The 22,721-nt window shown below is 38.4% G+C and overlaps 1 protein-coding gene across 3 annotated transcripts in view; it reads right to left on the minus strand.

The window, feature by feature from the left end:
- Positions 1–5,859: 5,859 nt before the first annotated feature.
- il11ra (interleukin 11 receptor subunit alpha) overlaps positions 5,860–22,721 on the minus strand; it is a 52,642-nt gene continuing 35,780 nt past the window's right edge. The window contains exons 2-12 of one of the 3 annotated variants that reach the window (XM_080304421.1): positions 20,502–20,598; positions 16,452–16,518; positions 14,584–14,750; positions 13,808–13,922; positions 12,865–13,025; positions 11,602–11,765; positions 11,008–11,152; positions 10,655–10,747; positions 8,574–8,676; positions 8,318–8,397; positions 5,860–6,047 (exon numbers count right to left, since the gene is read on the minus strand). In XM_080304421.1, coding sequence (XP_080160547.1) covers positions 8,319–8,397; positions 8,574–8,676; positions 10,655–10,747; positions 11,008–11,152; positions 11,602–11,765; positions 12,865–13,025; positions 13,808–13,922; positions 14,584–14,750; positions 16,452–16,518; positions 20,502–20,598 — 1,191 coding nt within the window. In that variant the 3' untranslated portion in view covers positions 5,860–6,047; position 8,318. Of the gene's footprint in view, positions 6,048–6,880; positions 7,763–8,317; positions 8,398–8,573; positions 8,677–10,654; positions 10,748–11,007; positions 11,153–11,601; positions 11,766–12,864; positions 13,026–13,807; positions 13,923–14,583; positions 14,751–16,451; positions 16,519–20,501; positions 20,599–22,721 lie in introns of those variants that run through there. The other 2 variants (XM_026174230.2, XM_026174231.2) reach the window with 2 other exon arrangements.

The raw sequence follows: 22,721 nt of genomic DNA on the forward strand, positions 1-22,721 counted from the left end.
TTTTTACTCATATCTTTTTTACCAGGGCTTGCCCAACTTTTTGCTCACCTACACAACACCTCACAGACTTAAACCCCGATGCAGGTTCATCACTTTTACTGTCACTATCCAGCCTCATTCAAAGGGCGCTGAAGGAAACGTCAACCAAAGGCAAAATCAATTCCAGGCTCTGCGAGACGTCTTTCAGTTTCACTCTTAGTGCACCTCAAAACTGTTTTTCTTTATAGTACGTTAAAAATCTGCCCACATACGGTTCTTTATTTCCCATGTCTATTACCAGCAGCTAAACAAAATGTCCTCTTTGGCTGTTAATGCTTGTAATATCCAGCATGTCAACATACTGCAACTTTCATTTTCCTGCCTGGAGAAGCCTTAATGTGCACTCAGTCATAACTTTTCCTGTAATGGTCAGTTTTTAGAAATCAGTTTGTAGGGTAAGTTGAGCCAGCCACAGAAATGGATAACATCAAGTCTCCTTATTCCAAAGGTGAAACCTTGCCAACAGTGAGTTATATGTGGCTCAGAGGCTTCTTTACTGTGCACGTCAATCATCACAGGAAGGGAATGAATCCCCTTTTAAGACATGCTGTAGTAAAGATGCTCAGTTAGGTTTTGGCTTCCTGCTGTTATGTATTTCTTTGACGGCTTCAAGCTCGGCCCTCGTCGTTTGAGCAAAAACTGTGACGGACGAGTAAAGTCGGTGTGATTCGGTGTCCTGACACAGCATGGAGTGAAACTTGAAAAAAAGTTGAGTTTAGATTTAGATCATCAAAATGGAAGAAAGGGGACATGCTGTGTTAATCATCTGTGCGTGGTTCCAGCATTTTTCCTCCCATAATGCTGCCATATTTATATGGCTAACAGTGTGAGGTACAGTCTGTATCAGGGGTGTCCAACTCCAGGTCTCAAGGGCCGGTGTCCTGCAGGTTTTAGATATCACCCTGGGTCAACACACCTGACTCAAATGATTAGTTCATTACCAGGCGTCTGGAGAACTCCAAGACATGTTGAGGAGGTAATTTAGCCATTTAAATCAGCTGTGTTGGATTAAGGACACGTCTAAATCCTGCAGGACACTGACACTTGAGGCCTGGAGTTGGACACCCCTGGACTATATGCTGAAATTTAGCTTTTCAGCGGTGAAAACGGGGTTTGCAGGACTGTTTGTTTTCACTCATTATAATCACTTTGCTGCATTATCAGCAGCAAAGATATACCACATATAGAGTTTTTGTCATTACACTGTTTTTAGATGTAGACCAAATAACATAAACACTCATTAACAGTATTATACACTGGTTTAAATGATGCTTAGTAATGTTGTATTATAGTGGGTTTAGAAATGGGTATTTGAATATAAGCAACATGCTTTCAGTATAAGAGAAGGTGGACTTGAATTGTCTGTTTCCAGATGGAAAACAGGGATACATTTTTGTAAAGCTGGTGCTTGGTGATTAAGGTTGTAGTTGTGCCTGTTGTCCACTAGGTGGCTACTGTAGTTTCACTTTTGATGATCTTTATTTATTTATTTATTTATTTATTTCCATTAGTAAGTGGAGGTAAGTCAGGAATATTTAGTTGTGATTGTGAAATAAAATAATGGATGAGGGGGAGAAAGTTTGAAAAGTGCTCATTGTTTGGGGGAAGAAAAACAAACAAACTTGCTGGTACATAATAGTTTGAAGTGCTCTTTATTTGATTTATTACAGGCTTGTCTGTTTTGTTGCTACTTTCTTGGAAGGGTCACAGAACGGATCGGAAACAACTGTTTGAGTAACAGAAGCGTTGAGTAACACTGGAGTTTTAAATAAAACAAAACCAACATAGAAGACAAAGGCATTGTAAAGCTTTGCTTATGACTACCAGGATGCGGAAAAACAGCTTTAACAGTGGCAAACAGAGCACCGGCCTCCACTTTACACTTATTTAACTTGAAGTTTAGTGCTTATGGAAGGAATTTACACGCTGGCTGTTGTCCCACTTTAACTGCCAGTGTCATTTTCTCTTTTATGTTTACCATATGACTTTAAGTGTTGGAATTTGCACTATTTAAGTTTTGTGCTTTAAAATAATGTTTTGTATTTTTGGACAAATATGTTTTTGGTTAATAGTAAAGTATATAGTAACAAGATAGTTTTAATGTAGTGTTATTTTATCTCAATAAAATGTATCCTGTGTATATTTGCTGTGTTTTTGTATAATGACTTGCATCTTTCTGAAGTTCTCTAAGGGCTCTGAAAGTTTTTCGTCACGGGGTAAGGTCTGGTTATTTGCTCAAAAATAAAGAAATGAGGGGGGTGGGCATACTTTTAGCTGTTCCCCTGTTTTCCACGGGATTGCAGAGGATCCACGTGTTTGATTTGGCACTGATTTAACATCCTGACACAATCCTATTTTTCTGGGCTTTCGTCCAGCAGTAGGAGTACACTAGCTCAGGCCTCCTCCGAGATCTTTTTGTGTGAAAGGCAAATGTGCAAACTGCCAGTCTTAACCTTTCACCACCAGGAGGCAGCATTTTACCAGAAAAGTTTTAGTGAAGTGTCAAAAAAAACCCAGATAAATGCAGCCTTTGGTCTAATAAGACTTTGGTTCAGTGGTGAGTACTGTCACCTTAGAGCAAGGAGATTCTGGGTTCAAACCTCACAAAGGAAATTATCTGTGAAGGATTGTTGACTTTTTCAGGCCCTGCTCCAGCATAAGTTACTGTAGTGACAAACCCTGATAAGAAACAAACCACCTTCATAGTCCTAAAAAGCCAAGGTTAACCCTGACATTACCGGAGACAAAATCCTGCTTCACAGTGCATGCCTGGTGGGATAAATGTTCTAAGATCCCTCGTTAAGCACAGTTGAGTGCACAGCTATGAAACACTAAGCATTATACAGTAATTGTCTGGTCTGAGATACATTAACCAAAAGGCTTACTTGGCAAAGCTCACTGTTGGTAACATAAGACAGTTACCTCCATTTATAAACTAACGATGGCAAACACGAGCAATAACAGCTTTTATCTTTCTAAGTGGTATTGTCTTAAACTGACCTATAGGGTCAGTACAAAGCCCTTGTGCCAATGTGCTAATACAATACTGTGTGTATTCCACTCACAGTACGTTTATACTTGCTCCAACTGATTTACACTGCTCAAACAGAAGCGCAGATTGGAAAATGAATCTGTGCATTTTTTTCCTTTTATCACCAAGATTATAGCTCTTTATTTGGCTGAGAGTGTCACGCCCGACTGCACCAAGTACACTATGAGATTTAAATATCAAAGGTTTCTGAGCTATAATGTACGGCTGTTATGATAGGCATAAACAGAAGCACTGAGAGCCACAATGAAGACTTGTCTTATTTGCACCACAAACGTTGCCTTTTATGTTATATTTCCTTACATGGTGTAGAGATATTCATCACCCTTCTTTGACTTTATTAGTAGCACTACCTGGTGCCACCAACTTTGTCTGTCTACGACAAAGTATCTTTGCGCTAAACCCCCCTGCACCACAAATAAGACTGTTGTCAAAGTGTGATGAGAATATCGGGGTTATTTCCTTCTAATTATTCATCTTAAAATTCCTTGTCACGAAGACAAGAAAAGGTAGCTTAAGCATTTAGACGTCAGAAACTGCCTCAAAGAGAAAAGGCCTTAAGGGGAAATTCTTTCAGCTTTTACACAACGCAAAGAACCAAACAATAACAGACATCTTTTTTTTTGAGTAACTCTAGACAATTGGATTTTTTTTCCATCAAACAACCAAAGAATAAACTGTGATACACAAGGAAGTAGATAAACTTTATAAAATAAATGCGCAGCTGTACTGAAAAGATAATGGAAACTACGGACAAAAGGTTAGTGAACCATAACATTGAATTTTCATGGGAAACAAAAGAGAAAAAAAAGGAATAGAAGTGTGATAAAATAGTTTTTTTTTATTTCACAGACACCAGGACAGGAAGGAAGAAAAAAAAAAAAACAGCTTATGGTGATATTTGTTGAACACGAGGAAACAAAAATGACTATGTACATCTGAGAATGGATGCCTGAGTTTCATCGGAGTTGCGAGAACTAAAAGTCAACAGGCTCCTCTAACTGTCACATATCGCAGAGGAACAGACTGTAAATGAAGTTTGTCCACACAGAAAAAAACAAAAAAATAACAAAAACACCAAGAAAGACAGAAAGAACTCCATAGGCATACACTTACAGAAAACATGTCACATTGAACCCTTAAAAACAAAATAGACAGGGTGAACAACAGTCACTGATATAACAATAATAATGATAATAATAGTAATAGTAAAAACACATCTTATTTATAGGCGCCTTTTAAAATATATGGCACTGTGCCCGGAAACCTGAATCTGATGGATGGTTTATACAATTTATCAAAGTTTACTTTGAATATTTATCATAAAAATATCTTTAAAACAGGTATTTCACTTTTACATTACTGTGTAGATTGGAAAAATATTAACTTTATTACCTGTAAATCCAGTAATTATGGCAAAGTGGCTTCTATGTTATATTTACCATCTTTTTTAAATTCCTAATTTGGCCTTATAAAACTGAATATTTAGTATAAAAGTCACACAGAGAGCAGGTAGTGGGTTCACTCTTGATTAAAGTTTTTTTTGACTGGACCTTGGAAGGACAAGACAAGCATAAGAAAAAGAATTTACTATACAAAGATTCAGCTACAAAGATTGTTTTAAATGACAAAAAGATGACATTCATTGCACCAATAGTAATATTTAAAACAAAAACAAAAAACAGAAGAAATTAAAATCAAATTTGTGTGCACATTCTAGTACAAAAGCTCCGAATGCATCCTTTTATATCTCACATCCATCAGAGCCCCGAGTTTACTGGAACACAATTTAAAAAGGAAGTAAAGGGCGGGTTCTCAAATTGACTCTGTGAATAATTTTTTAAATATTTCACTGTCTTTGTGAATGTTGCCACAAGAATGGAGGAAGGAGAGTGTCAGTGAAAAGAAAACATCCATTTGTGGTTCTATTTAAAAAAAAAAAAAAAGGAATTAAACATTGGATAAGGACTAACTCAGTAAACACGTTGTCCATACAGTAATCGTACAGTAACACAGCTTCATATAACTGGGGGGAAAAACACACACACACAATGCTGGGAAGACTCACAAGAAATGGCTTAGCTCAGGCTATTAATACTATTGAAGTCTCCCTTCATTGACACTGTATTCACTTCCAATTCGTCCAATGAGTTTTAGTATTGACCTAGAGTGATTGACAGGGAGCATGTAATGCATTTACCTATGTAATATTGGTGTAGAATGACAGATTTATTAAAAAGAAATGTCCTTAACACAAGACTGAGCTAAACCATGTCTGTCAATCTACCCCAAAGATTATGTTTTTTCCTTACATATAAACACCACATATAACATAGGTATGCATTTTTTAAAAGTTTGATATACAATAATATACAAAAAAGCTTCAACTGGATCCATGCATAATATGTGGAGCTAGCTTGAGAGACAATACAGTTGCCAAACTGGGAAAAACAAAAAGAAGTTGGACTTGGATGCACCTTGTGTTTCTGAAATGACAGCCAGCAAAAGAAACTACACAGCCTTAGATGAGCAGAATGTAACAACCAAACCAGCAGAAAGAAAGAAAGAAAAATTGCTTCTCAAGCAGAAGAGCCTCTCGGTTCCATCTGTGGTGCAAAGCTAGCAGGACACAAGGTTTATAGGCACAGGTGTGAAAAGCAGGACTAAAGCAGACAAGCTGTATCGGAGGTATTTTTAAGTGTTGGCCACCCAGAAATCGAGTGTTTTCCGTGAGGCGATGGGTTTTGAGACAGATGTACAGTGAGCGAGGGTTACTCTTGTCAGTTTATTGCGTGCGTGCTCATCTCCACCACCGCCCAGCATGCACTGATCTACCTCATAAACTCAAAGGTTAATTGAACAGCTGATGCAGGTGGTTCTTGTACAATCTCTGCAGTTGATGGCAACTATTCGATCTGTGCCAATGCCCCGCTGTTTATTTCCTCTCCCCAAATGTCCCCTAAAAAACAAACAAAAACCCCAAGAAAAATCAGCATCCTAAAACCATCGTTTACATTCATTTTAGTAACTGCAGTGAAAGCCTAGTGCTGCGTACCCCTTTCGATGTTAGTTACTATGGTGAACAAGACCGTAGTAACCACCCAGAATGCACCTCTCTCGTGTATGGACAGATATGAGGCGTGCGAGTACACACATTGTTCCTAATGATATCAAATGCAGCACTTTCTGCATCACTTTCCATGTTTCGTGTTACAATAAAGCAAGCTACTTTGTAGCACTTTTTGCTTTTGTCCCCTCAAAGGCCCTTTGAGGGCCCCTTTTGATCTAAACCTTTGCCCTCATTTCATTAGTAACATCACTCTAATCTTGTAATTTATTAAAAAAATAAAAATAAAATAAAAAACATGATAAGGAAACTTTTTTTAACGGCCTCATTATGTCATATTTTGTCTTTAAAAGGCTGACTACACCAGTCAGTTTATGACAACAATTTTCATCTATTCCAATTAAATTTTAAGTTCCAGCTCTTCAGATTTACTACTTTCCTCTTTTTCTTATGATTTCATGGTTTGACTTAATAATGAATCTGAACAAAACATACTCCCATTTTTTTTAACACAATGACCCTGGGGTTATTATTATTGGCATTATTGGCATTGACAAAACAGCTGAATATGTATGCTCTAATATTCTCTAGATGACTAAGAATCCATGTATTTTCATAATGCTGGTGATCTGTGAAAGGCCAGTATCTTTCCCTCTTTCTTTTATGCGAGTCTTTCATTCACACACATTTAGAAACAGTGAATGGATGGACAGAAAGAACTACAATAAAAGAAAAAAAACCTTTACTTAATATGCCAGACAACATAACAGGGATATCATGCAACATAAAATCACTTGTCATAAATGAAACAAAGTCTATTAAACCCCGGACCTCATTCTCTATGTCCATATTCTCCCTCATGCCAGCAGCAGGTGACAGGTTGCTCCCTGCCTCCCACCTGAGCCCATAATGCCCGTCATTGCTTCTTTGGCATCAGACACGCACAGAAATTAGCAGAAGTGTTGCTTCCTTCACAGCATTGAGTTGGTCAATCAGTCGAGGTGAGAATGAACATGTGTTACCTCTCACAGTGATTGAGAGTGTGAGGAGTTCTGGGTGACGAGTTGTTCCAGAAACAATGTTCCCCTTTGCTCCTGTTTGGCAGCTGCACTTGTTTTTCCTTATTTGTTGCTTAAAAGTTAAAAAAAAATGTTTGGGGAGACTTGACAGAGCACTGGTTATGAGTGAACTCATATGTCCCTGTGCAGTGTTGCTCCTACAGTCGTGTGTAGTAGTGAGCATTGCTGAAGTGAAGAGGACTGTCCCTATACCCATGGACGGCAGGTAGGAGTCTCATGTTGCATTATGGGTAGTGCACTTGTAGTCACTGAATATGTCCAAGGAAATCTTTCAAAAAAACTGTCCATCAGTCAGCCGATATAAACTGGTAATGACCTTACTTTGTCAAGCTCTTTACATGAGTTAGTTCCTGCTGCCTTGGATTCTGGATGGACTCTTGAATGACGCTCTGTGGTTAATATAGCCAAATACGGACGGTCAGCATGTTAACAGCGGGGAATGGTACAGGCTGACACACTGGTGAAACCCCAGAAGGGGCTGATGGGTTGAAGATGTTTCAAATTAACCTGAGATGAGAGGAGAAAAAGCTGATGAAAAATGAAGATGGGAAGGGAGCACGTGAAGGAGAGCAGAGTAGAGGGAAGCAGGAGGGAAAAAGGTTTTACAAAAGCACAGATTTAAATAGCAGAGTTAGATGACAGATATACAGCCATACTTAGAGGGTTATAATCTGTGTGTGTGTGTGTGTGTGTGTGTGTGTGTGTGTGTGTGTGTGTGTATGTGTGTTAGCCTTATAATCACAAGTTGGCTAGCTATCTGAAGGGTTGTCTGAATGTTGTTTATAGCATTCTTTTGAACCATTTTGGTTCTTCTTTAGGCAGTGGCTCACTAGCTTAGTGCTCTTTTGAGGGCATTTTGCTGTACTTATACAAATTTGAAAGAAGTGACATTTAATTAGGAGTTTAATTATCTCCTTGCCACAGAATCTGTTCACCATTGAAATGTCTGAAACTGTCAAAACTCCCAAATGTGCTCATCTAAACACAAAAACAGACAGGTATGTTCACATATGCAGCATAGTTTATGTAAGGGGGGGAATAAAAATGGCAAAAAGCCTCTAAAAAATAGTAACAGTTTCTTACATTAGATTGGGATGGACTTCATCTTGACCATAGAGGTGAGCTCTTGTTTGGTGGCATGATCACGTCGCCTCTGTCTCATCCTGGATATACAAAATGAAACATCAACACTGACTGACAAAAACTTTAAGAATGCCAGGCTATCCAAAAAAAAAAAAAAAACAAAGAAAAAAAATGTTACTCAAACTAAAACAGAGACACAGACCACACAGTCATGGACTGTGGATGTGGGATATGCCTGTGTGTGTATTTTTCTTACCACACAACAAAGATGAGGGAAAAGATGGTGGTGAGGATGACCACTGAGAACAAAACCAGGAGAATCACCAGACCTAAATTACCTTCATCCCCGTGTTTAGAACCTGGGTGGGAAGAGAAGAGGAGCAGAGGAGAAGGGAGGTTCAGCAAAACAAGCAGGGTGGGAGGTACAGAGAAGGACAGATGACAGAATTCACACAGGACATTGCAGAGAGACGAACGCACACATGATGGAATAAGCAGATGTAAAAGTGCAGTGAAATAAATACAATAAAAGTCCAAATTGGCATAACATGGGGAGAAAAAAAAAGAAGTTTACACATCTATGTGAGACAAAAATGGAAAGAAAAAAAGCTGTGTGTGTTCCTGGATTTAATTACTCCCTGGTGAGAAGCTAATTTGAAATCTGCCATTATGGCTTTTCATCCAAACATGCATTTATTATACTGAGAGGAGTAAACAACTCGCTTTCACATACACAAATGAGAGAAAACATCAACCCGAACTGTAAAAGTACCAACACATCCAAAAACGAAAAAGCAAAAGTGCATATTACTGACAGCATTAAAAGGTGATTTATGAGCACATCTGCAAACGACAGTGCTTTCTCTCACACGCTGACACAAATAGAAGAAGACATCTGCTTCACAGGACACCAGTTTAAATAATCCAACAGCACCAGTCACAGGCTTTTAGCCTGTCCTCCACTGCCAAACCTGTAGTTGTCTCCTTGTATATACTGCGTGTGGGTGGGTGTATACTTGTTGTGCGTATCCTGGATGTGTATATTTTAGACGGCATGCTTGCAGCTGCAGGCTGCTTTTAACTCTGTTTTTTTCCCATGTATACCTGAGCTTGCCATGTACTTTGCTTTCATCCAGTGTGCACACAGCATCGTAGAAAACATGACAACCCACAGGTGCCAATTACTGCAATTATATGTAATTTGGTGATGAAGCCAGGCACAAGCTACTTGCACTGTTCTATCAAGTAACAAGTAATAACCATAATAAATGCCTTCCTAGAGATTGCTGCTGCATCAATGCCCGATGAGCCTTCTCAATGCCACCAAAACACAAGGTAAAAACATCTCGTCTTGCGCTTATTAGGCTATGATTCGCATAGTTCAGTGGTTTTCAATCATTTTCATCTAATATATGCTCAAAAAAGGGCCAATAGATACACTGAAGGACACCTACATCATTAAAAAAACATATTTCTCTTTTTTCCCCTCTATCTCAGTAACTGTTCATCTGATCCACTTCAAACTTGTTGGGCATGTTACTGGAAACTGGAGTAAGTGCAGTATCAAGTGCACTTAAAAATCACTTGGACAAGAGGTGCTCATATTTTGGCTAAAAATTGTTCTCTGATAGTTGTATTTCCTCCACAGTGACTGCTGTCTACCCCATGCTATGTGTGAGGGGGAGGAGGAGGACCACACATACACACAAGGGAAATGTATAATTGGCTGTCTTTGTGATGACATCGCAGACATTAACGCATCCCCAAGCCTCTTACCCTTAAGTTTGACAACCACAACTAAGTGCCAGACTACTCTCCGAACCTAACCCGGAGTCTGGGACTCTCGAGTTAAAAATGTCTTATGTTTTGTAAAACTTTTACAAAACATAAGGTCAGGCCATCCACACTAATTCAAGGGGCTATTGGGTCAAAGAACCAGAAAGACCTTTCTAAGTGCTATAGGAAAGCAAAATGCATATATAAACATAATTTTCATTCTACTGCTATGTGTTTAATTCCTCTAATAACTGTAAATAATGCCTCAGCTTCTCAGCTGTTGAAGATAACTGAGTAAAATCTAGACAGAGGGAGAGCGGAAAAAAACAATCTGCTAAAAACATGCTAATAAATGAAAATCATTTATGGTTAAAATTACTTAGTAATGAAACGGTAATAGCAACTGTTACAGAGCAGGTCTAATATTAGTAGTGCTAAAAGGGGTTGTGGTAATTGTGGTAGCAACCTAGGTGGTGTAGTACTAATCTAGTGACATTAGCTGCACTCTAGTTGACCCCCAACATAGCTGATTGTAATAACAGTTTTCATTTGGTGTCTTACCCCGTGACTTTGGAGTGGAGGCTTCAGGCTTTGATTTGGTTGGGAGAGTAAAGATGTCCTCTGGCTCCACATCAGGCTCAGGGGTGGTATAGTCTGTAAGGCAAACACAGGCCCAGAGTAAGTTTTTTACTTCAGTCAGTAGACAGGAATAGTACAAAGCCTTTAATAAAAGTTCTAATACTACTCTTAACTGAATGTGATTCAACTTTAAGTGTATTTAAAGATAATTATTTGATCGTGTTACCTTTTAATCAAATCTATATAATGCCTTAATTTATTGATCGCTTTTTGCATCGTAAATTTACTCTCAAAATAAAATGACTGATACGGACTACTTTAATTTTTCCTCCTACCTTCCCAGGGCCTGCCGAGTAGCAGAGGAGACCATTCACTCCACTGGCTCTCCGCGTTAATTTCATCACGGGTTCGGACCTGAACCTGGTGAAGGTGGCCTGCCAGAGCGTCCCATATTACAATTGAATTATCCAAAGAGTAAATCTGGTTAAAAAGAGAGAGAAACATGTCAGGGAAGGAACACACACACACACACACACACACACACACACACACACACACACACACACACACACACACACACACACACACAAACAAGATGGTAGCAGTCAACTTGGAAAGTTAAAACAAAGAAACCGCAATGCAGAAGTTCATGACCAACACTTCCCCCTTTGTGTTTAGCTGTAGTGTGTTTAAAGTGACCTACCAAAACAAAAACAGTGAAACAGTTGTGCGGCTTTTAATGTTTTATCTCAGTTTCTGCCCACAAGCAGAAAGTTGTGCTTTATCAGTTGGAAATCAAAAAATTATTTTCAACTGCTGGTAAAATATTTGAAACATTTTTTATATTTTCTCCAATGTGCATGTTCAAGTTTATTCCTAACTACAACCCCATCGACATTGAAGTGAAATCAACGGTCTTGCTTACGAACCTCTGACCAGAACATAGAGCCCTGTGGCCTATATCTGATATGAAATATCAAAGGAAAAGCATCATGCTGGGGCCAGGAAGAGGGAAATCTCCATGAGATCAGTAGCTTCTTTGGATACCCTCCAAGTTCCTTCACCAACACTGACTCTGGAGGGTCTGGTTTTACTGGAAAACACAGGATTAAATCAAATTTGATTAAGTATTATATTTTGTTATTTTCACTGGGCAAAAAACATACAAAATCTCTCATGCTGTTTTACTTTGATGTTACTATTGGTGATCAAAAACTCTAAAATAATGACGTTAATGAAATAAAGTATGTTGAAACAAAATCATGACCTGGTACAACTGGTACAATGAATCCAATTTAACTTCAATGATTTCATTAACTATTGTCATTGTTTTAAATATTGCCCTCACCTGTGTGTTAAACAAAAATGCAGAGAATGGGAAAAATGGTGAACAACATCTAATGGCCATTCACAGATCTCAAACAGCTATGAACGCCTCTATTCGAGAGCAGTGAAAATGTAGACAGTGATTGTTAGGTAGTTTTTATTGTTTTATTTGCTTATTCTTCAAAAGTTATGTTATACATATTTCACCAGACACAGTTTTCTGTAGAAACAGGAAGCTGACCCTGTGACACTGGCATTTACCGCAAGAGACCAGTACAGAAATACATATCCGCAGAAGTTGACTTGCATTATATTATTCTTAGAAATTGACCTGCAACACACATACTCTGTGACACACACACACAGCTTACACACAGACAGCATCAGGACCTGCGTAACAGGAAATGTGATTATATTTGCATATTGACGATGTAACCTATAAAAATAAACGAATACTGCAGTTCGGGGTGATTCGCTCTGAGCTTTTCACCCGTGCAGCACGTTAACCTACACAAGTGTCTCAGTGTTGTTTATTCACCTGACTGTTTGTTAACTGTAAATCTTTGACAGTGATGCAGCAAAACAGGATGAATTAGGTCATAATATGAGAATCACAAGGGCATGGTCATAACAGCAGTAACAAAGACAGGCGTGTGTCATTAGATATCATGATGCATTGTCTTCTGTACACACCAGTTTGCTTTAACTTTACCTGTGCATGTGTGAAATTCCACTTTGTGTTCCCAGAATTTGTTTTGTGTGTTTATTCATAATGCAGGTAATATTTTGGAAATGGGAAAAAAATCCTTAAAATGTAATGTATATATGAGGTCTATATTACACAAGTGTGTTTAGCGTGATCTTACATAGCTCGTGTAATTTAACACTGGCAGTTGTATTCTTAGACCCAAGTGCATTCGTCTCTGTGATTCTAAGGGTATGGATGGGCTGCCAGAAAGCAGGGTGAACTACATCGCAGTGCTTCTGGGTGACGTCCACGATGCATGGGCTCCACTCTTTACCATTGCTTAAAAACACACAAAAAATGCTATTTAGAGTTAATGACAACTGAAATATGTGATAAAAACAGCAAAGATAGTACAACCAATTCACCACAGCTCAATACTGAAGCCTCTAAATAAATGTCAGGCTGATATAAATGTAGTGTGTACATGTCAGCTCTGAGAGTCTGTTCCGCCAAGGCTTATGGTGTTTACAGTGACCAGATAAAGCTGTGTAGTGTGTGGTCTGTAAATTCCAGATGAATTATTAAGAATCAGTCTCTTCTAGTGTTTCCCAATAAGAATTTTTTCGAAGTGTGCCAAACATTTACCAGTGAGACAAAAGATAAAATGAACAGAAATGACAATGGCACAAGTGAAATTATTTACCTCAACAGCAAAAAGGTAACAGATCTAATAGCCCTTTTGTGGTTCAGTGATTCAGTATGCTTACATCTCAGAGTAGAAAAGTCATATTGTGACTGTATTTGTTTACACTTATTATTTATTTGTTGAATTGTCCACCAGCTGAATGTCTAATCTTTACTCAGCAGTCCTTAAGAGTCAGTCTTGTTCCTGCTAGTGTCTACTGCAGTCCATGAAAACACTTTAAATGTGTATTGTTTCCTGTTTGAGAACACTACAGTTTGCAAAGGTATGCGTGCCCAGCTTAAGAGCCATATGACAAGTTGGAGGAAGAACAGCAGACTCAAAGAAGGATAATTTGATATATACTATATATTAGCATACTACTCAAACTATACACACTGCATTCAAAATTCAACTCTGTGCAGTAACTAGCTCTTACCTGAAGGAGGCATTATACTCTGCTGGCAGAAAGGTCTTTACAGTTTCTACCCAGGAGCAGCGAACATGTGTGTGATTGGGCACTTGACAGGAAATGGTCAGCCGCCCAGGGGGATCTGGGGAACAGTAGTAAGGCATAGATCATTTTCAGGATAGAAAGGGAGTGATGTTTTTCAGAGCTCTGTTATAAGTTGTTATATATTTTAAAGTTTATATGGCTTGTCTTCAAGTCTAAAATTAACAGCTCGGTGTCTGTGCCCTAGTTTCCTGCACATTAACCAAAATATTGAATGACCAGTACCATGGAAAAATTCCCTGAACTTCAAAAGGAAGCCTACTTAGGGAGATGCTTCCTGTGCAAGACAGTTATAGGAAGTGGGAGGCAATTTTGTCTAATTGATAAACGATAAGACCAGTTTCCTCTGAGGACCAGCATTGGTGCTCTGATTATCACTGTTTCAGTAAGTTGTCCTGTTAAATTCCTTCATTAAAAATGCAGATCCAGAGGGAAATAAAAACATGTTGAGATAAATTTGTAAAAGAAATGAGAATTTCTCAGGGGCACAAACATAAACTTCCTCTAAGATCTGTAGGGGATTGGGAGACTTACTGTATACATGGGGCCTGTAACACAGGGATGCAAACAGGTTTCTGCTTAGAAAACTGAATTTTTGAAGGCTGCAGTCCCATGCCAAAAGACTAGATACAGAACAGACCTTTTTAATGGTGCTAACCCATAAATTAAGAGCAAGCTTAACAAGTCACAGGAACACTTACGGCCCAGCCTGAGTTTTATAGAACGGAGGAGCCGCCCACTGTTGTCATAGCAGCTGTAGGTGCCCTGCGCTGAATGGTTGACACGCAGCAGGACTAAGCTTCCATTTGGTGTCACTTGATGCCATGGTAACACTGCGCTGTGGCTGAGATGCCACGACACAGGTAACCTAGTCAGGGACATGTTAGACTTTGGTTATTATGCTTTAGGGGACTTTATCTCAACTCCAATCCTAGATTAGAACAATAACAGTAAGCACCTAATATCAAAAACATACATGTTACAACATTCATTTATAAAGAAACTACAACTAACACAACATCAGTACAGGTTATATTACATTCATTTTTATTGTGCCAGCCCCCCTTTTGTTTAAAATAAAGAAGTACATCTTATTACTTTTTTTGAGCAACACACTACTTTCTTCTGCTATGTAAGTCAAACAATAACAAAATGCACAGTTTGTTGATGCCATTAAGAAGCCGTCCTTATTCATGTCAAGTCATGTACATTATTTAGCTGCATTATGACAAGAAAGGTGCAAGTAAAGTTAACCAAATTAATGATAACTGTTAACTTGCAGCTATTGAAGCCAATAGTAACTGTATGGGCAGAAAACTACTGTTAAACACGCCAGTGCTTCACTCAAGCATGACAAAAACAGGATGAAGGCACATACAATACACTACAGGACAATGAACAATTTTAGCAGTAGAGTAAAGGCATGAATATACCTGAGACTGACCATTTGAGCAATTAGGTATACGCCATAAAAAGATAAGGTTTCTATAGTCCTGTGGACGACACAGTATATGTTCGTATAATCAACTAATTCTTCAGAATCTTTTCCTATGGAATTTGCTGGCATTATGCTTCAGTTATGTGTAGTATCTTATTTTTGTCTCATCTCTGTAAAGCTTACGGGTTTTTCTTTTAAGTAAGATATCTGCTGTTAAGTTTCTTTGTTGTAATTAAGGCCTCGGTTAAGCAGGCCTAAAGACCACTTGGCAACCTCCAGTCACTAGTGAAAAATATATTCCTATTGGCTGGCAAGTGGTTGTTGGCTAAAATTGGTTGAGGAAGGAGTACTAAAAACCTCCTTGTGATTGCTTTGGTTGCTAGAGGATTGCCGCATTCACCCATGGTTCACCCAAGACCCTGGCCTATCTGCACCAAACCACCAAATTGTAGTAAAACTTGAAAAATTGTGCTTTACAGCTGAAACCAGCACATTTAAAAAGGTGCAACATTATATTTTCCTGATTTGCACTGCATCTTAGCAAGTAAGTGGCAAGTCTTTGTGTGTCAATTCGATGTCTACCCTACATACTACAGGAAATAGCAGCAAACTGAAGTGACCAAAGTAATCAGAGGAGGTTTTGGGGGCATTAACATGTACTTCTTTGCAATGAATTTAACCTGGCAAAAGCAAGCAATTTCCTGCAACCGCTCTGGGAATACACGCACAATTCCCCAGCGACCAGTGGTTACCAGTGACTGACTGGCCTTAAGCCAATATGACTGAGGCTTAGCGATTGAATTCACAGCACACTCCAGCAACCACTCTCGAAACAGCTTCCTTAATGACCCTAATGGTAGTTAACAGATGGCCGCAAACTGGTTTCTAGGCCGATGACACTGGGGACTATGGCAAACTTCTTTTGACACCAACATTAAAAATGAACCTTCTGAGTAAGAAAATAACTAAGAAAAACAATGAGTCTAACAGTTTTTCAGTATATCAATTAATATCATCAAAACCTTTATGACAAATTTGCTCTGCGTGCAAATGCATGGAGATGCTATACTGAACAACTCTTTCCAACACCACAACAAGTGTGCTAGTGTGTTGCTCTTTTTTCTTCCTTACCTGATTTCCGAATTATTGCATGCCAGTGTCACATTCGACTCCAAGCGCCCATACTGCTCGCCTGACACTGCAAACACAGACATCGCATAAAATATTAAAGCACTGTGTTGTCTGGCTTGCAGTATCTGCACATTGCACAATCTAACATACCATGTGTCAGCATTGTCTGTATTAATGTGATTCAAGCGGCACCATTTACAGTATATTCTGCCGTGTCACAATAACATGACCATACAAGGCAAGGGATCCTGCAGACACCAGGCTGAGGAGACTTTGGCTCACAGTATAAAGCTGCTCCATCATTAAAGTAATATTACTGTGTATCAGCAAATCCAATCTGGGAGCCATTTAATAATGGACAGAGGATCAGTGAAACGTTTCACCAAAATACCAGGAACATCCTGTCGTACTGGCTTCTACAAAAGGAGACAGTACGGCAGGTCGTGTGAGAGTTTTAAACTTGGAAGTGCTGTAATATGAAAAGTGTTCACTTTCTACAATATGGAACCTTCAATTTTCTTGTTGATAACGCTCACTCATTGATTACAGAAGACTCAAAATCACCTTGGTTTCCCAGTCTTAACTTCACAAAGACACAGTAACATATTTCACGGTGACTTGTATTTATTTCTATTTCAAATTACTGCTGTATTGAATAATGGAGATAACTTTAGTTTTATCTGCTGAGATTTTTTAGGTTTTATCTCTGATATCCTCCTCTTCACCAGCTTTGCTGCAGCTATGCTTTAATCCATAGACAACTATGGCAACCTAACAGTTTAGGGCTTTTTGGTATATTATTTATTAAACAATGTAAGATTAGATACAGATGTAACCTTGTAGTTTTAAAGATCATTCTCCAATTTAAATCCAGCAACAATGGATACTAATGACTCTGGATATGAAATTTTGATATCAGTAATATTCTTTGTAATCTGCAAAACTACAACATGCTGTCACACAAAATTGCAGGGTGGTGCAGATTTGAAGGAATACTAAGACTAGTGTATACCTGAGCAAATATTTGAGGTGGCTGTAGTGATTTGCAAACTTGATACACTATCTCCAGTATGAGTATCTGTGTGTATGTTTAGCTTGGCTACAAAAAGTGAATGCCAGCATTTATAGTAGATTCAGTGTGAAGGAAAAGAAAAACAAAACAAAAACACTGACTGCCAGTCTGCCACGAACACACCTTCATTAATGTTAACCTCAATCACTCAGGCATGCATACTCCCTGCCGACCTCTCCTCCCTTGGTAGCAAACAATCTACCCCAGGTTTGTGATTCTGCATTTTCCATTAATTCAGCTTTTTTTGTATCTTATTATCTTGTAACAAACTTAATAAAGTGGCTTCATTAAGCTGAAACCTCCTTTTATGTTCAGAAATCACATGGAGAAGAAGAGGCATCTACTATATGTTGTTACATATATTATTTTTCCCCCTCCCATAACAACTGCGTATGCCCTTTGGGGACCAACTAAGTAAATCCTAAATTAAATTTGACACATACTCAAGATGACGACTTTACTGACAGCAGTTTCAATATTTGGTTTTCACTGGCACTCCTGCTGTTAGTAGCTGTGCAAAATGAGACCGCTGGGAAAAGAGGAACAATGATCCACAGTGACTTTGTGGTTGCATTTATATTTTTGAGCGTAGGAGATAAATGCTCAAAGAGGAGAGTACAAAGCTGAGTGACATTAGAAACAGAGCTGTGATAGAAAGATACATCTAAAACTTTCAAAATGAGAAAAACGCTCTCCAGTTTCAATAATGGAAATAAAAATAAGCCTGCATCTTGTTATTTACGGTTTGAATTAATTTGATCAGTTTAATTGCTCTTCAATCAACAACTTAATGAGTAAGATCTGGAAACATTAAAAGAAAAAAAGCTTGTAAGGGTTCAGGCAAAACTCAAACAAAAAAAAATCCAAAAAACAAAACTACAGATTTCTGAAAAATAAATAAATACTTTACTTTTACGATTGCTAGATCAAGGTCTTAGAGACTTGAAGGCACAGAATCCAAGGTGTTTGAAGTACAGACTGACATATCTGGAGTCTTTAATGATTTGGCGTGCCATACCATCAACCGATGTTGGTGGTGGTTGGTTTTATCCAAAGTCTAAAGCCAACTATTTCCTTTTCCAGTAGGACTTGGCATTTCCCCATGGTGCCCAAACTACTGCCAAATTGTTTCCTGATGTCACTACTGTGCTTTGTTGGACAGCCAGAGGTATTTGTCCGAAAGATGAGAAATAACCAACTCCAAAATACAGGTGAGCTAAGGTATGTTATCAAAGCTACCCAGCAGTGATTGAGTGATTCATGGTAAAGGAGCCACAAGCAAATAAGACATACTTTTTAGAAGTTATATATTTCTTTATTGTAAATCCTTTTTTGATTGATCTTAGTAAATGTTCTAATAATCTGAGATAATTGATTTCTAATTTCCATGTGCTATAAGTCATAATTATCAAAATAAAAGAAAAGATATGCAACATTTCAATTTATGTGTAATGAATATATTGCATTGCAATTTCTTATTTTAATTATGCATTTCGACTTTCCACCTTGATTAGATACGTGTGCATTGTGCAGTGAACAGAAAACAGGGAGAAAGCGTGTGAGGGCATACATGCACCAAAGGCCCTCGGGTCCAAGTTGAGATTGGGCTGCTGCATTTAGCCTTTTGGGATGTGGGTACCTGCTTAACCTGCAAGCTAAACCAGTAGCCATTTAACTGTAACTTCTATATAAAAAGGTTTAATCATTCAACCCCACTTGTGTCCATATAACAAAACAAGCGTAGTAGGTTAAATATTACCTTTCACCTTTATCTTTTCGTATTGTTTCATCTTCTGTGTAATACTTTCCTTCCCTCCACTTTTGTTCTTGTAGAGCCTCTCCCAACAGCTTTACCCAGATTTTCTTTTCCCCTTCAACCACTGAAAACACACACACACACACACACACACACACACACACACACACACACACACACACACACACACACACACACACACACACACACACACACACAAAATCCTCCCTCTGTTTCTGCGTTTGTGAGTGTGTGAGCATGTATGTGTCCTACCCGGGGCCTTGGTGCAGCTCAAAGATTTGGCTGGTCTGAATGTGTGTATTCATGTTTTATTGGCAGTGAAGTACATTATTCCCCAAACCCGCAGCGTTCCACTCATATCTGATTCTGCCTCTGGCAAGAGGACCCAGACATGTGCACAGGCGCACACAGACATAAAACCACACACATAAATGTGCATTTAAGTACACATACCCACATACATGGACACACGTGCATAGGCACACACACACACACACACACACACACACCCACACACACACACACACACACACACACACACACAGGAAGGTTGCAGGTCTCTCCTAACATTGAAATCCGATGGCAGGGTGGACACAGAAATTGCAAGCTGTGTGAAACTTAGTATTTTCCAGACAATAAAAACTGAGTGTGGAATTGCTGCAGGGAAAAGAAGGGGAAAAAAGGAGAACTGAAAAGGAAACATTTTGACAGTTTCAGCTGAAGGTCTATGGGCAAGCTGTTCATTTTGTTGGAGTAATTAAGAAAAAAAGAAAGTGAGAAAGAAAGAATCTCAATGCTGTAGAAATCTGTGCACTAAGGCCAAAAAGGCTCAACAATAAAATTCTTGTTGGAACAAAAGTGAGTAATGAGACTTTCTCTGGTCACGGCTCTTCTAACAATTTCATTTTTCATAGTAAATGCACTGGGTTTAAAAAAAAAAAAAGAAATTAAAAATATGTTTCCTTCTTCCATTCTGTTGCAGGAGCTTTATATCTCACAAGTACTTGCAGTCAAGATAAGTCAAGAGCACCCAAAATAGCTGACACAGGAATCTGTCCCTGATCCTTAACACAATATGTGTGTAAGTACATGTGTTTGCACATGAATTTGAAAGTGCACTGTCACAGATCTTCTTGTTAAAACAGAAAAGGTCTTTCCGCAAAGTGTTCAAATGCAGTTTGTGTGTGCGCATGTGTCTCACCTTCATCGGTCCAGATCTGAGCACAACTGGGACACAGTGACCACGATAAAAACCAGATGACTGTCAGACACACAGGGCTGAACAAAAGGCCTGGCATCTAGAAAGAAAGAGAGATCGAGTCAGGAATAGAGGTAGCATTATGATTAGGAGTTATTTTAAAGCATTAACATGAGCAGCAGCAGCATTATCATCATCATCACCTCCATTCTGGGTCCATTTTGTACTAGAAAATTGGTATGAAAACAAAAATGTGCCCATAAACAACCTGAATTTTCCATTTCTTTTGTCAGTTTCCTCACAGCAGAAACTACATACCGATGTATAAATGGCTTAGAAACATGTTCCATGCAATTACTTGACAAATCATGCCGTACATGCTTCTTCCTTATTACTGAAAATTCAGTATCAGAAACTATCCAAGTCCAAAAATGCATAGAGCCTGGCCAAGACCACTGTTTGCCTCCATCTCTCAGTGGTGGAACTGTTGAGAGATTTTTTTCTCCTCAAAATTAAAAACAGATTTCCCAAATAAAACAAAAGTGAAAATATGTTGGACAAGACTCTAGGTTTCCATTTGCCAAAAAAAAAAAAAGATCGTCAGCTCCACATGTGTTGGAGAAGTCATCTATCTTCAAGTTTTCTATAAATTCTCCATTTCTTTTCCCAGATGTTCTGAATTTAAGACAATGAAGGTTCAGTGTTTAGGCTCCAATCACTGTGATGATTGGAGCTAAAGTCTAATTATCTGCTGGCATTCTTAAACTAAGATATGAGGCATGATGATGTCTGCATCTGCACTGTTGGCATGCTACATTTCCTAATTAGCACTACATGCAAAGTACAGCTTGATTGCAATTTAGCATTGTGTATAAAATTAAATCTATAAAATTTTTGGAACACTATTAAGTGTATTCAAGAGGCAAAGCATGGTGCAGCCGTGCCACCCGTCATAGCTAATTGACATTGCTTTAAACTGACGGCTGCCAACCACGAATGTCTCATTTTGTAAAATGCCAGTTGCCTCGACTCCTATCTCCTCGCATCTCTTCCTCCTGTGTCTGAGGTAGGAGGGACTGACGCACACAGAGAGGAGGCGAGGGGAAAAAAATCAAATATGTAGAAACTGCGAAATGAGATAAGGGGATGATACTCTCTAAAAACTTCCTGTTGGAACTTTCAGAAACCAGATCATTTCAGCAAACCCTCTCATTATATTTCACACAATGATTGGTCAGATGTGTGAATGTGAGAAAGTGCACCGAGCTTTAAATGCTTTTATCCTTTGTTACATAACCACATAACTTGCAACAATTTTACTTTAAACAACAAGACGCAAAACTATGGATGTCTTCCTGTGTAGTGTGATTAAAAAACAGACAAGGCAAGCAAGGACTTCAAAAAAAAAGAAAAAAGAAAAAGAAAGTTCCAACTCCACACAAGCTCAGGGACAGTCACATGAACCCTTCCTGACTGCTTCTTTATCCATATGAGACACACATCAGTAAATAACATATAAAAATGTTTAATCAGGCATGTTTAAAAAAAATTAAAAATAAATCCAGAAAAATAGGTTTGACCCACAGCAAAGAATAAGAAGCACAGTGATTTTATAATGTTATAAAGTTACTCATAATTCAACTTCACTCTTTTGAACTGCTCAATGTCATGTTTGTATAAATGAAAATGTAGGGTTGATTGTGGGTTAATCCTGCCTGGTGAAGTCATCACAATGAGGTAAGAACAAACCTCTTTTATTTGTACAGAAACTGCACTTCTTTCAATGTCAGAGAGAAACATGGTTCATGAAAGAAAATATCAGGAGCGAGTTAGAAGGCCACAGAGACCTTCAGTGAGCTTATCTAACAGTCTTTTCGTGGTATGAAATCCGACAATAACAAGAAACACAAAGAAGGGAGTAGGCGGAGAAATCAAGTGCTAGATTAATTAACCTCCACCTCCAAATCCAGGGGACTATTTCTTTTTTTCTTCTTTTTAGTCTAATGTACACTCGAGATTTTTCCATGAGTACGTATACTAACATCACCACCTTATAGTCAAGTTTCTTTAATATTTACAGTTTTATGGCATGGTCATTATAGAATAGCATAACAGTGAGAAACATTTCAAAGAGAGTGGTTAGAAGTTCTTTGACTTTTAAGCTTATATACAATGTTGTGCAAAATGCACCCTATTTTCTCGATGTTTTTCTAGGGCTCTTCT

This window comes from Astatotilapia calliptera, chromosome 7 (assembly GCF_964374335.1).
Source record: "Astatotilapia calliptera chromosome 7, fAstCal68.1, whole genome shotgun sequence".
NCBI classification, from domain to species: Eukaryota; Metazoa; Chordata; class Actinopteri; order Cichliformes; family Cichlidae; genus Astatotilapia; species Astatotilapia calliptera.